Genomic DNA, 15,292 nt, shown 5'->3' with positions numbered 1-15,292 from the left:
AAGTTGACAAGGTTGCTGCATACCATTCTCTCAGGTCTAACTCCGAAATTGTCATCAAATCTATTGACAAAGGCAGTCCTAACATTTAGTTTACTGACCTTTGTCCAACGGAGGGTCAGCACCAACCCTGTGACACTTCCACTAAGCTCTTCCTGGATCATTGCCCCATTATCTAATATCAAGCCATTGTGTGCAGAACTATTGGTCACCTCATCTTCTCTAGAGATTTTTTTTTCCACTGCTTCCAACTTCATGGTCACACAATCCTGAACAGCTCAATTCTGCCTCCTTCTAAAATCATAAGTAAGTTACTGTTTTTCTCTTCAGCAAAGGAGTATGAAGTCTTTGAGCTTGAGGCCCAGCCAAGGACAACAGCATCAATTGTGCATCCACTGATCCAGAAATGCCATCCCTCTGGTATCAAATTACAATTCATTGGGAGGTATTCTTTTCTTTTAAAAAAATTTGGAATCAAACAATGAATATTTTCTATGCACTAAGTATATACTTGTCATGCCAGTTAAATAAATCTATTCAGATCTAAACTCAAATGTTTCACCTGGATTTGCCATTTCTGAATCACATTTCGTATCTAATCCTGAAAGACAATGAGGAGCTGCCACGTTCACAGAATTAACTGTAAGTATAGAAAGACATAACCTATGATATTCAAGGGTAGCTTTTGTTGGAAGGGGCTACTATGTCAATGGATTACTACCAGAATTTTTCTTCCAATGCAGCATTTACACTACATTTACACTGTGGTCCTTCATAAATACATCTGAATAAGACTGAATATCTAAGTTTCTTATAGAAGCCACATGTCTCCATGCCATACTGTGTCAGGACATAACCTGATATCTCACTGTGACTGATGCAATGGCTCTGTAGCGTTACTGGAACACTGTTTGGTTTCCAACATTCCCCACAGACTATCATCTCATCTGACATGAAGATCACAATTGGTGGTTTCCTTGTAGCCGTGTTGCATAGTCAAACACAGAATCTATACAGTGTGGGAACAGGTCATTCAGCCTAACAAGTCCACACCAACTGTCCGAAGAGCATCTCACCCAGACTGAAACTTCCTACCTTTTCCCTGTAACCCTGTATTTCTCATGGTTAATCCATCCAACTTACACATCCCTGGTCACTAAGAGCAGTTTAGCATAGCGAATCCACATAACCTGTACATCTTCGGGCTGTGAGAGGAAACTGGAGCACTCGAAGGAAACCTACGCAGACATGGGGAAAATGTGCAAACTCCACACAGACAGTTGCCCAAAGCTGGAATCAAACCTGGGTTCCCGGTGCAGTGAGGCAGCCGTGCTAACCACTGAACTACCATGTCACCCAAAAAGAACAGCAACAGTCAGCAGCTGCTGTACAGTCTCCTCAGGGTGCAGCAGCATGTGGAGATGGCCCAAGCAGGAGGAGGAGAATGACCTGATACTGCATATACTGATCTCACTGTCATTTTCTGCAGCTCTTAGATTCCAGTACAGGTGCTGACTAGGGATCAAAAACAGAAATTGGTGGAAAACCTCAGCAGGTCTATAGAGACATATCAGGTTCAGGTTCAGAGACCCTTCCTCAGGGCTTGCTGACTAAGGATGATCTGGCCCATTAGCATTGATGTGTGTTATCTACTTAAGCAGGGCTTGAACTCAAAAAGGAGTGAGGAGTGGGGGGCAATTTCTTCTGATGGTCATCACTACAGCTGCCTTGATTTTTATGGTCAGAGGTCAGGTGAGACGAGATTATAGTCCAACAGATTTATTTGAAATTACAAGCTTTCGAGCTCCGGTCCTTCGTCAGGTGAAGTGACTTCGCCCGACAAATGAGCAGCACTTCAAAAGCTTGTGATTTCAAATAAACCTGTTGGAGCAGCGCTCAGAAAGCATGTGATTTCAAATAAACATGCTGGACTATAATCTGGTGTCATGTGACATCTGCCCTTGCCCATCCCAGTCCAACACTGGCACCTCTATGTCTTGAATATTTATGCCAGTACTTTGTTTCAAGAAATAAAGCTTGTGTAAAATTTCCCAACCCTCAAACGTAAAGGCATCCAGGATGTCAGTGATTTTACTTTCTCAAAGTTACATCTTCTTATTTTCTCCCCCCAGCTAAAGGAGAGTCAAGCAACCCAGATAGTGGGATTTTCCACCAAAGGGCTGGGCCCTTTAGACTGTACTCTCATTTCTTGGACAGCATGCTATCTGCCAACTGCAGGGCCTTGCAGTGAACTTCACAAAGGATGTGCTGCATCACTATAGCATGTTGTGTCTTTCACAACTGCAGCTAACAAAGAGGGGTTGTTCTGGACACGGGAAATAGAGAATGATAATCAGAACATTGGGCAGGAGAGACATCCAAGGCAGCAGTGCTATGTACCACTGAGCATGAGAAGCCAGACAAAACCTAACTGAAGCCTACTTCCATGGTGAATGGGCTGGATTTGGATTTCTTTTCATTGTGTAACTTACTTTTGGTTGTATGGCAAGTGGGACATGGTCAATCCACTGTAAATGTGGATCTAATTATTTTTGCAGTCCTTAAATTTTCTGTTGTTGAATAATTGCTTTTCTTATCAGTATGATTGGATACTTAGTATGTCTGGGTATTCCCACTTTCATGCACCCACAGTCTACTCACTATTAAGGAGCAAGCTGGAGGCAGTGAGAAAAGTACAAACTATTTCATGGCATTAAGGTTAGGCTGCCTTAAAGCCTTGTATTAGTATATGATATCTGGGTGTCATGCAATGAAGTCTCTTATAATAGGCAGGTTGGGAGTAATCCTGAAGTATTGCCTTTCCACCCTTCCTTCATTGGTTAGCCTTCAATGTTTCACAGTTCACGCAGACTGCTAAGTTGCTCTGAAGTGCCTGAGAATGCCGAAGGATTATGTTTAACCTGAAAGGGGCACAGCAATGTGTCATAACGGCACACAGACATGTTAAATTCCTGCAGTATGAACACCTCAAAGCAGTGCATTCCTTGGTAAGTAACAGATAGAAAAAAAATTGCTTCCAGAGATCTCGAGAATCATAATTGATTCCGTAATCTCACTCACAAGCCGGGTGTAAAGTGTGGATGAGAAGTGTTGGGCAAGGTCTACCACAATCCCTGTACACTACTTTTAGCCTCCACATTGTCCATTTTAAGTGCAAATGCAAAATTACAGAAACAGGAGGCAGTGTGGAAACTGGATCCAAGGTCAGAAAAATCCACCAATATTACGAGTTCTGTACTGGCTCCACCATGCATTTGTCTGGCTGCCAGTGACAGGCTGGGTAGAGCCATGGAGACCCATGGCTTCAGTCATCAACATCATGGTTCAAGGATCCCAGATCTCCGAGTGTACCTGAATTCAAGGAGGCAGATGCCTGTCAGAGAGGAGCAACACTTGATCAATACAATTTTTTCAACATTGGAACATCTGGAGAGGTTGCTCATCTGTCAAAAGACTATACCGGGTTCGACAGCAACAAAAACATTAATGAAAACATTTTAAGAACACAAGTGAATATATGTTTACAAAAATACACAGTTATTTACAGTGATCCGTTGCACATGCCACTCATGCTCTGTCAGAGAGATATTTTTCTTCCCTTTGATACAATTCCAATTTCTGCAAGTGGGGTGGAGGGAGCCTGCTCTCTAGTTGCTACTGTTCGACTGGAAGAGTTGACTGGAGATCCCCAGGTGCCGAGATAGTAGGAACTGCAGATGCTGGAGGATCTGAGATAACAAGGTGTAGAGCTGGATGAACACAGTAGGCCAAGCAGCATTAGAGGAGCAGGAAGGCTGACATTTCGGGCCTAGACCTGTCTTCCGGAGGGAGCAGGATAACTTTTTCAAGGTAGGCATCCTTAGAAGAGGCTTCGCAATGGGGTTAAAACTGTTTCAGAGAAATTCTGAAATTTCTGAAGAAGGGTCTAGGCTCGAAACGTCAGCCTTCCTGCTCCTCTGATGCTGCTTGGCCTGCTATGTTCATCCAGCTCTACACCTTGTTATCCCCAGGTGCATTCAGGTTTAAAAGCCTCAGTCCACTAAATGTATCCTACCCTGATGCTGACTCACCCTCCTCTGCATGGAATTCTACTAGCGTCAAAATCATAACCAGGGGAAGGTGCAGTCGCTGAGTACCTCTGAGGTATCCCGTCAGGATGCTTCTGGGTATTTTGTCTGTAATTCATCCTCTCTGTTGGTGCCTCATTGCACTACACCATCTCCAAGAAGAAGGAGATTTGGAATGAGATTGAGGTTATTCTTCTCTCTCCTGCCTTGCCATTGATACTGAGCACAGAGTCCATACAAACATCTGGCACACACCAAGTGTGCTGGATCTGGGTCACCATGGCTCTAACCAGCCTGTCGATGGCAGCCAGACGTATGCATGCTGGAGCCAGCAGAGAAATCACAGTGTTGGTGGATTTTTCCAACCCTGGATCCAGTTTGCACACTGCCTCCTGTTCCTGTAATTTTGCATTTTGACAAATTAATTAATGGCCAGACCATTGTATCATGTGCTATCTGTCACTGAGCCAACGCCTTGTTTCTGAAGTCCAGTGAGAGTAACTGGGTGTTTCTTTCTCGATCACTGCGAAGAAGTGTCACTTATGTCCTCAGGAGACAATGCTCCCAAGTCTAATCTGGACAGAAAACCCACCAAGATAAAAGCGTCTGAACAGTGGGAGGGTGCAGACAAAGGTTTTGCAAGGGCATCCTCTGAGGGTTGAGTGGCTTCCTCCCTGGTGTAGAGGCAGAGCAGAGGGTCTCTGGTGCTTGTATTTTCTTGGCAGCTCACCGTATGCACATACGCTTGTATAAAAGAACAGAGGAAATCAGCTGTGCAAAAGTGATATAATTTTGTTTCAGTTAAGCATGTGTTAGCGCTGATATTAAAGGGAGCTTTCCACATCCACAGATGAGTGCTTGTGCTCTTTTATAGCCATTTACTCCTCATATGTGAAGAGCAATCTTACGTCTGTTGCCCCATTGTTAATCACCAATTGCTTGACCCGGCTGTGAGGCATTTTCTCCTGCAATGAGACTAGTGAGTTGATTGTGATGGATGTAGATGGTAAAGCTTTTAGTGGTTGATGCTATGGGCAGGAGAGGTAGGATGCTTATCCTAACGAGCGGGTCAGACATGCAGAGGAGAGGAAGAGCTGAGTAATTTGAAAGAATGAGGTGGGTGAGAGCCATTGAATTGATATACTGCATGTAATAGTGATAGTTGTGGTCCATAAGCCTTGGTGAGAGGCAAGTATAGTGGCAGTAATAGAGAGAGTGGTGGCCCTGTGAATGCAAGGTAGAAGAGAAAAAATAGTGGCTCTTATAAAGCGGACAGGGTGAACTACTGGGCATTTCTTTTTACCAGTGAAACTGCACTGACCATGGTTGCTTTCTCAATCCAGATTGGCTAAGTCTGGTGGAATGGCCTCCTTTTCAAGTATCAAGAAAAAGAATGACCCGCCTCGCCAGCAACCCATTCCCCCATGCCTCTGTAAGTGAAGTGGAGGGCAAGCTTTGTTTTTCTGGGCCCTGTCCTTCGTAGGAACAGTGCAGCAACAGACAGTGAAGGGCAGTTCCAAAGGGATGTGCATCTGGGGTTTAAATATGGTGTCAGCAGCATGAACATCACAAAGTCCCAGCAGTGGCAAGCTTTTACACCTCTCAAGCCATGACTCAAAGACAGCAGCACCAAAGAGATCAGTCGCATGACTAACGAGATGATGACCAGATGACTGCATGAGAAAAAACAATGGCCATGGCAAACTGGATACCATGAATCTCACTCAAAAAAAACTGGCAAAATTCAGCCCTACATAGCCATTCACAACATACTATAGAAACAAAATTATGTCTAGCTATGTCTATACCAATTAACAATCATTTTCACTGTTGTGTCATGAAATCTTTTGTTATTTAATCTTTCCTGCCCTTCGGCCTATGAGAGACCTTTCTCTTTCTTTCTCCTTTCAACTGGCTTGAAAGCAGTTACATTTCTCTAATCTTACACTTCTGAAATGACTGAATTAAGAGGGAGCTGAAATTGGACACACCGAGGGGAGGCTGTGGGAATAGCCTAGCTTTCTGGGTGACATGGTGGAGTTTTGATTTGGGACAATGGAAGCAGTTGAAAATCTCCCTTATCATGAATTCAGCGGGTGAGACTGATGGAGAAATAGGTTCTCATGAAATTATCCACCCTCATCACACAGTTCCATTATTAGAAAACATGTAGGTCTCATTCCCCCAATATGTCTGCAATATCAGGAATAGGAGAACAGCATGCGGCAAGGGAAGGTTTTTCGCTAATCAAAAGACCGCAATGCCAGCAGGAAGCAACTCCAGAGAGAAAGAGAGAGAGAAAGAGAGAGAAAGAGAGAGAGAAAGAAAGAGAAATTGGTCAGGAAATGTAATGTAGAAGATGGGCACAGCTCTTTGAAAGCAAAGTGATGCCCATGAAATAGAATCTACCATTTTGACCTTGAGGCTCTTTTATAGCCCAACAATGGTAGCACTGTCAACCAATAGCAAGTTTAGCCATTGAAAACCTCCCACTACGATGCAGTCACCTGTTTCACAGCCCACTGCCAGAATCCAGATTTTTACTTAAAATGGCAACGAAGTGGAAAGACGAAGTGAACACCGCTCCCCCCCCCGTCCTCACGTACCACCCCATCAACCTCCAAATCCAATGCATCATCCTCCAACATTTCCGCCATCTGCAATGTGACCCCACTACCAAAGACATTTTTCCCTCCCCACCCTTATATGCTTTCTGGAGGGACCACTCTCGCTGTGACTCACCTGTCCACGCTACACTCCCCTCCAGCCCTGCCACCCCCGGCACTTTTCCCTGCAACCGAAGCAAGTGCTACATCTGCCCCTGTACCTCCCTCCTCACCCCCATCCCAGGCCCTAAGAAGACCTTCTACATCAAACAGATGTTCACCTGCATCTGTTAATGTGATATACTGAATCCGGTGTTCCCGTCGTGGCCTGCTCTACATTGGGGAAACTAAGCAGAGGCTTGGGGACCGCTTTGCAGAACACCTACGCTCAGTTTGCAACAAACAACACCACCTCCCAGTCGTGAAATATTTCAACTCACTCCCTGCCCCCCTCCACTCCTCGGACGACATGTCCATTCTGAGCTTCCTGCATTGCCACAATGGCACCACATGAAAGATGCAGGAACAGCATCTCATATTTTGTTTGGGAACCCTGCAGCCTAAGGGTATCAATGCGGACTTCACAAGCTTCAAAATCTCCCCTCCCCCGACCGCATCCCAAAACCAGCCCAGCTAGTCCCTGCCTCCCTAACAATTCCTCCCAGCTCAAGCCCCACCCCCATCTCCTACCCACTAACCTCATCCCGCCTCCTTGATCTGTCCACCCTCCCTGGGCCGACCTATCTCCTCCCTAACTCCCAACCTACATTCACCTTTACTGGCTCTAACCCCGCCTCTTTGACCTGTCTGTCTCCTCTCACCCTATCTTCTCCTTCATCCATCTTCTATCCACCTCCCCCTCTCTCCCTATTTATTTCAGAATCCCCTTCCCCTCCCCATTTCTGAAGAAAGGTCTCGACCCGAAATGTCAACGTTCCTGCTTCTCTGACGCTGCTTGGCCTGCTGTGTTCATCCAGCTTCACACCGTGTTAAAATTTCAGCTACTAATTCTGTTTCCTTCCAAACATGCTGTTTGATTTGCTGTGTATTTCCAGTGCAACTTTTTCCTTATTTAGGAGAACCTGGCAATAATACATGCACATTGTCTCATAATCTCTATACCTCGTCTACTTCATGGCATTGAAGCAGAATACTGGGGTTGCTTCGGAGTTCATTATTTTAATTCAGGAATTGTATTCTGACATTTCCCTAGCCTGTACTCATCCCTGGAACATCTAGACAACAGAGACACCTATGTAGACTCCTGCTCATTGATTACAGCTCCACCTTCAGCACTACTAACCCATCCAGACTGATCTCAAAACTCTGTGACCTCTGTCTCAGCTCCACTCTCTGCATCTGGATCCTCAGCTTTCTGGCCAACAGACCACAATCAGCGAAGATAGGTAACTACACCTCCTCTACAATTACATTCAACACTGGAGCCCCCCCAAGGATGCGATCTCAACCCCCATTGTACTCCCCGTACACCCACTGTGCTGCCAAATTTCAAATGAATGCCATCTACAAGTTCACTGGTGACACCACCGCTGTGGAACAGATATCTAACAACGATAAGTCAAAATACAGAAGGGAGATAGAGGTGACATCATGTAATGAAAACAACCTCTCTCTCAATGTCAATAAAACTAAAGAACTGATCATTGACTTCAGAAAAAAAGGAGGAAAACACTCCGCCATCTACATCAACAGAACTGGAGTGGAGAGGGTAGACAGCATCAAGTTTCTCGGAGTGATAATAACCAACAATCTGCCCTGGACAGATGCGACATTCAAGAAGGCACAACAATGCTACTTCTTGCGTAGGCGGCTCAGGGAATTTGGCATGTCCATAAGGGTCCTCACCAACTTCGAGAAATGCACCATTGAAAACACACAAGTAGTTCTGCTATCATTCAACAGTTGCATTCTTGTGTCACCATGCGCCATAGAAAATCACACCACAGAGACGTTATTGGGAAATCGCTCTATCTGTACAGCAGAAAATTTGCATTATCCAAACGGCATCCAATATTCATCAATCCTGTGACAGCCAATTTGCATTTACAATACACGCTTTACAGCAGAACTACCCTGTACTGTCTGGGTGCATAACAGCCTGGTGTGGAATCTGCTCTGCCCAGGACTGTAACAAAGTATAGAAGATGGACAAGCTACTCTATCACAGAAGCCAACCTTCCATCTATGGATCCATTTACACAGCTTGCTGCCACGGGAAGGCTGCCAACATCATCAAGGACCCATCACACCCTGGTAATGATCTCCTACAACCGACAGGCAGAAGATTCAGAAGCCTGAGCACACACACAAGGAGGTTTAGGTACCGCTTCTTCCTGGCCATTATTAGACTGATGAATGGAGTCTCCAGCCTAAAACAATGTAATCTGTATGCCTCTGTCTAAATCTTTTGGATCTATACATCCTTGCTTACTATAATCTGCCTGTACTGAGTGTAAATAAAGCTTTTCACTGTACTTTGGTACATGTGACAATAAATGAATCAATTCAGTTCAATTTAATTCAACATTGACGTACCCTTTACTTTTATGGTGGCTGAGGTTTGTTGAAACCCTGAATCACAGATATATTCTCCAGCATCTTCTGGTTTTAAGTTGTGAATAATCAACTCAATCATGGAACCTTTTTGTTTCATTTCATGCTTGTTACTTGAATGAAGTACTGAAGATTCTTTTTTCCATTGGACAAGAGCATCATGTTTAGTGACCTCACAACACAAAGACACCGAACTGCCTTCTTCGGCTTCTTTACTCTGAAGCCCTTGTTTGAAGAGTACAGGCAAGGCTAAAAATCACAAAGATTTCAATCATTTAGCACAAGATGATAAATCAGGTCAATACCAAATTTTTCATTCCAGTAATGATCTTACTTCAAAATAATTCAACTAAGTAGCTGTCCATTTGTGCTAAGTCATACATTTATTGTTGTTGTAATATGTATCACACATTTTCAAAAGTGTCTTCCCACATGAGAACTTTACTTCAAAACCTCTATGCATGGTTTAATTTCATAGCAATTTGTCTTTTAAAAACAAAGATAGAAGTAAGCTGTCCATTTTTTATTCAGTTATCATTTTATGAGGGTAATTGTGGTAAATTATCCACTCAAATGATTAAGCTCTCTATTCCAGAAATCATGTAATCGTTGTTTGCAAGTGTTGTCACTAATTATTACAGCTAAACCAAATTTCTTAAACACCTTAATTGCACCTTTGATTTTTTACCAGACAGGTCATATGTGTTCATGCATTGGCAGTACTTTGCACTCAATAGGTAAAATAGTCAAAATAAAGTTTATAATTATACAGTAATACAGCATAACAGCCCCTTCAGCCCAAACTGGTCCATGCTGACTATGGTGCCCACTCAGCTAGTTCCAATTACCTGCATTTATCCCTCTAAACTCTTCGCATCGATGTGCCTATCCAAATGTTTTTAGATGTTGCTATTGTACCTGCCTCATCCACTTTCTCTGGCAGCCCATTCCACAGCACAACGCTCTCTGTGTGAAGAAGTTGTCCTGAGTTTCTTCTTAAATCTTTCCCCTCTCACCTTAAACCTATGCCGTCTAGTTTACAATTCTCCATCCCTGGGAAAAAGGCTATATGCATTCATCCTATCTACGCCCGTCATGATTTTAAACACCTCATTAAGGGCATCCCTCATTCTCTTGTGTTCCAAGGAATAAAGTCCTATCCTGGCCAACCTCTCCCTACAACTCAGACCCACTAGTCCTGGCAACACCCTCGTAAATCTTTTTTGCACATTTTCCAGTTTAACTATGTCTTTCCTATAACAGAGTGACCAAAACTGTAACAATGCTCCATGTGCAGCCCCACCAATGACTTATACATCTGTAACATAACATCCCATATCCTATACTCAGTGCTTCAAACAATCAAGGCCAGCATGCTAAATGCCTTCTTCACCACTTTCTCCCAGTGACTCCGCTTTCAATGAGCTACGTACTTGTACTCCTAGGTCGCTCTGTTCCACGACACTCCTCAGAACCCTACTATTTACCATATAAGTCGATCTTTCGTTGCACTTTGCATCATCAGACCCTTCACCCGTCTCTGATGAAGGGTCTAGGCCCGAAACGTCAGCTTTTGTGCTCCTGAGATGCTGCTTGGCCTGCTGTGTTCATCCAGCTTCACACTTTGTTATCTTGGATTCTCCAGCATCTGCAGTTCCCATTATCTCTGTATTGAATTGCATTTGCCAATCCTCAGCCCATTTCCCTATCTGATGAAGATTCCTCTGTAATTTTTTGATAACCTTTTTTGCGATCAACAATATCTTCTAACTTTATATCATCCACAAAACTTACTAATCATGCCTTGTACATAAACATCCAGATCATTTTTTTAAATAACAAACAACAAAGGTCCCAGCACTGATCTTTGTGATACACCACTGGTCACAGGCAATACAGTGTCGAGCTGGAGGAAAACAGCAGGTCAGGCAGTATCAGAGGAACACAGAAGTCGACGTTTTAGATCAGAACCATTTATAAGGGCTACTCACAGGCCTCCAGTTGAGAAACAACCTTCAACTGCTTCCTACCTTCGAGCTAATTATGAATCCATTTGGCTAGTTCTCCTTGGGTCCCATGCAACCTAACTTTCATGACTAGCCTGCTGACTAACCTTGTCAAAGGCTTTATTAAAAGTCCATATAGACAACATCCACTGCCCTATCCTCATGTATGCTCTTGGTTATCTCTTCAAAAGCCTCTCAATGATTTGTCAAACATGATTTCCCACGCAAATTTCCATGCTGATGATCATTAGTCAGACATTCATTATCCAAATGTTGATTGATCCTGTCCTTCAGTATCCTCTCCATTAATTTGCCTACCACTGATGTCACGCTCACTGGCCTGTCTATGCTACCTTTCTCAAACAATGGAACAACATTAAACATCCTCCATCTTCCGGAATTTCACCACTGGCTAAAGATGAAGCAAAAATCTCTACAGTTTCTTCCCTAGCATTCCATAATTTCCAATGATGGACTTGATCAGGCCCAGGGAATTTATCCAACTCAATACGCTTTAAGGCTGCAAACACATCCTCTCTGGTAATATGAATGTGGTCCAGAGCATCTCCGCTTGTTTCCCTTTTTTCCATAATTCTCTCCTCAATAAATACGGAGGATAAATATTCATTAAAAATCTCCTCCATCTCCTGTGGCTCCACACGTGCTGATCTTTAAGGGGACCTATTCTCCCCACAGCCACCCTTTTAATCTTTATACAGCTATAGTACCTCCTGGGATTAGCTTTAACCTGATCTGACAGATCCACCTCATACCCTCTTTTTGGTCTTCCGATTTCCCTCTTAAGTGTGCTCCTACACTTTATATAGTCATCTAGGAATTCACTTGAGCCCACTAGTTTAAACCCAATGTATCAGAGATAGTAGGAACTGTAGATGCTGGAGAATCTGAGATAACAAGGTGTAGAGCTGGATGAACACAGCAGGCCAAGCAGCATCAGAGGAGCAAGAAAGCTGACGTTTCGGGCATTCTTCTGAAGAAGGGTCCAGGCCTGAAATGTCAACTTTCCTGCTCCTCTGATGCTGCTTGGCCTGCTGTGTTCATCCAGCTCTACACCTGTTATCTTAAACCTAATGTATGCTGTCTTCATTTTCCTGACCAGAGCCTCAATATCCCTCGTCAGCCAGGGATCCCTTACCCTGCCAGCTTTTCCCTTCACCCTAACAGGGACATACTGTCCCTTAGCTCTTGATAGCACACTTTTAAAAGCCTCCCATTTGCCAAACGTTCCTTTTCCTTCAAACAGACTCGCCTAGATCCTGCCTAATGGCCCCAAAATTGGCCCTGCTCCAGTTTAGCACCTTAACCTGTGGACCTGTCCTATCTTTTTCCATAGCTACGTCAAAACTAAGAGTGTAATGGTCACTGGACGCAAAGTGCTCTACGACTGACACTTCAGTCACTTGCCTGACCTTGTTTACTAACAGGATGTCTAGTTTTGCAGGGTCCCAAGTGCAGCCTTCTACATATTGATTTACGAAATGTTCTTAGACACACGTGACAAATTCCAAACCATCCAGGCCTTTTACACTCTGGGTGGCCCAGTCAATACAGGGGAAATTAAAATCTCCAACCAATACCACTCTATTATTCCCACAGGTATCTGCAATCTCTCTACACGTCTGCTCCTCTAGTACCCACTGGCTACTTGGGGGTCTATAATACAATCCAAACAGAGTGACCATTCCCTTCTCGTTTCTAAGTTCTAATCATATGGCCTCATTTGATGCCCCCTTAATAATATCCTCTCTAAGCACTGTTGTCATGTCCTTCCTTATCAAAAGTGCAACTCCCTCTCCTTATTTACTTGTACTTCCTTAATTAATCATTATGAATCAGGGTCTCTTTATTAAATAAGTGAAAATTCAAATCAAGATTACCAAAATAGTCACAAATGTATCACTTAACAGGACTTTTATAGGAAATTCACCTTTTCCTTTTGTCTTGATCAAAAGAAGCTGGACATCTGGTATACTAACTTAAGTATTAAACAAAGTGCAGCAATATCACCAGAATATGTAACTGGATATAAGGCGATCAAATGCATCACTTCATGCTGCCAACCAGCATGTTGGTATGCCAGCAACACCCTAACCATAAAAGGTCAGACCAGGAGTGAAGTGATCACACACCCACAAACACTGGATAGTTTTATTGAATTAATTAAGAGGCTACTTATTAGAGGTTCAGTGAAATTTTCCATTCACCCTGCAGGCTTCCTGTAGCATCGGCAAAAATGAGAAAAACCAGGAGTTACTCTTTCCAAGTGTATATTTATATAATTAATCTTCATGTTGCTTAGGAATGTTCTTAAATGTTTACAAAAGGGAAAAAAAATCACTAATAGGTGAGAAGTAGATTGTCTTACCCTTCACTTTTAAGCAGCTCTTTGTCTTCTTGTCACCAGAATCACAAGTATATTCTCCTGAGTCATCTAGCATTAAATTATGAATAAGCAATTCCACAGTGGAACCATCTTGCTTCATTTCATGTTTGTCACTTGGATGAAGTAAAATAGATCCTTTTCTCCACTTCACTGAAGCATCTGCCTTAGAGAGTTCACAGCGAAGTGAGGCAGTATCTCCCTCCTCAGCTTCCATATCCTGAAGCTCTTTTTTGAAGTGCACAGGCAGGGCTAGAAGAGATAATAATTGTACATCTTCAATTCATGAAGATGATAAGGCATGAGCATGGGCATTGTGTTCAGGTCCAATAACCAAACCTGTGAATTCACAATATTATTGCCTTGAGAAAGGAAATGAATATGTATACATGCCTGAAAGAGATATGTCATGAAGTGCTGCACGCATAAGAAATCACATACTATTAAAGGGTGTGTTCCTTATTTTCACTATTCCATCCTTTCAGTACTCTGCAGGCTCCAAAATGCTTTGCTAACCTGAAACATCTCATCCTACGAGCAATGTTAGAACAAGAAGCACTTGCAGTCCTGAGATGCTGCTTGGCCTGCTGTGTTCATCCAGCTTCACACTTTATTATCTTGGATTCTCCAGCATCTGCAGTTCCCATTATCACTTGCAGTCCAGCAGCTCTTCGCTACTTCAAGGTCTATGAAAATAATACTGCTCATCATCCATAAAATTTCATTGATAAATTAGAAATAAGACTCCAAAGTTGTTAAGATAGAGCTTAGATCAGCAGCCATTTAGCGTAAAAATTGTACATTTTTCCTGGAAAGTAAATGCAATTGCTGTTGCATTATTCCGAATGTAAACTGTCGTATGTATGAGAGTGTAACAAGAAAATTGAATAGTGATTAAGAATTAGGTGGGAGGAAGAATGAACAGTTCTGAGTTTAGTGATAATAAAGTGTGAAGCTGGATGAACACAGCAGGCCAAGCAGCAATAGTGTTTTGTTTGTCATATCAGTGCTACTAATCTTGTTGTGAAATTAATTTTTAAAAAGAAAATGGGCTTTATGTTTTGAAGGTGGAGGCATGTTGGGACCCGTATGGAATTTTTCATTACTTTTTACTTTATTCTTTTATCAGTTTTGGTTTGGAGCTGTAGAATTATAAGCTAAAGGTGACTTTTGGACTGTGGGCAACAGCTTGTTGGTAGAAGAAAAACAGATCATTAAGCTAGGCCTGGAAGTTAATTGCAGATTGAATACTAATCAAGATTCTGTAGACATTTTATCACCTGGGAACACTATTACATCTAAACACACAGCAGAAGTTAGTTCGTGAGATCTGTACCTGGGAACTGGTTGCAAGTCTGGAAAAGACCTTATTCTCAAGCAGATGGCAGATGCTGATAAGTGATTAAGGAGGAACGATGGCCTAGTGGTGTTATAGCCGGACTATTAATCCACAGCCCACGGTATGTACTGGGGCCCTGAGTTTGAGTCCTGCTACAGCAGACCGTGAAATTTGAATTCAATAAAAATGTGGAATTCAGAATCTAATGATAACCATGAACCCATTGTTGTTTTTGGGGGGAAAAATCTGGTTCACTAATGCCCTTTAGGGAAGAAAACTAT

General features: G+C 42.9%; 1 protein-coding gene across 16 annotated transcripts in view; it reads right to left on the bottom strand.

Annotated features, from left to right (window-relative positions):
* The window catches only part of obscnb (obscurin, cytoskeletal calmodulin and titin-interacting RhoGEF b), a 760,766-nt gene that overhangs the window by 446,974 nt on the left and 298,500 nt on the right, over positions 1-15,292 (bottom strand). For all 16 annotated transcript variants that reach the window (XM_059639939.1, XM_059639947.1, XM_059639941.1 and 13 more), the window contains 2 exons: positions 13,658-13,924; positions 9,248-9,514 (listed from right to left, as the gene is read on the bottom strand). In XM_059639939.1, the coding sequence (XP_059495922.1) occupies positions 9,248-9,514; positions 13,658-13,924 (534 nt within the window). The remainder of the gene's footprint in view (positions 1-9,247; positions 9,515-13,657; positions 13,925-15,292) is intronic.

The sequence above is a fragment of the Stegostoma tigrinum genome, chromosome 2, assembly GCF_030684315.1.
Source record: "Stegostoma tigrinum isolate sSteTig4 chromosome 2, sSteTig4.hap1, whole genome shotgun sequence".
Taxonomy (NCBI): domain Eukaryota; kingdom Metazoa; phylum Chordata; class Chondrichthyes; order Orectolobiformes; family Stegostomatidae; genus Stegostoma; species Stegostoma tigrinum.
This window is presented reverse-complemented; position numbering and strand designations above follow the sequence as displayed.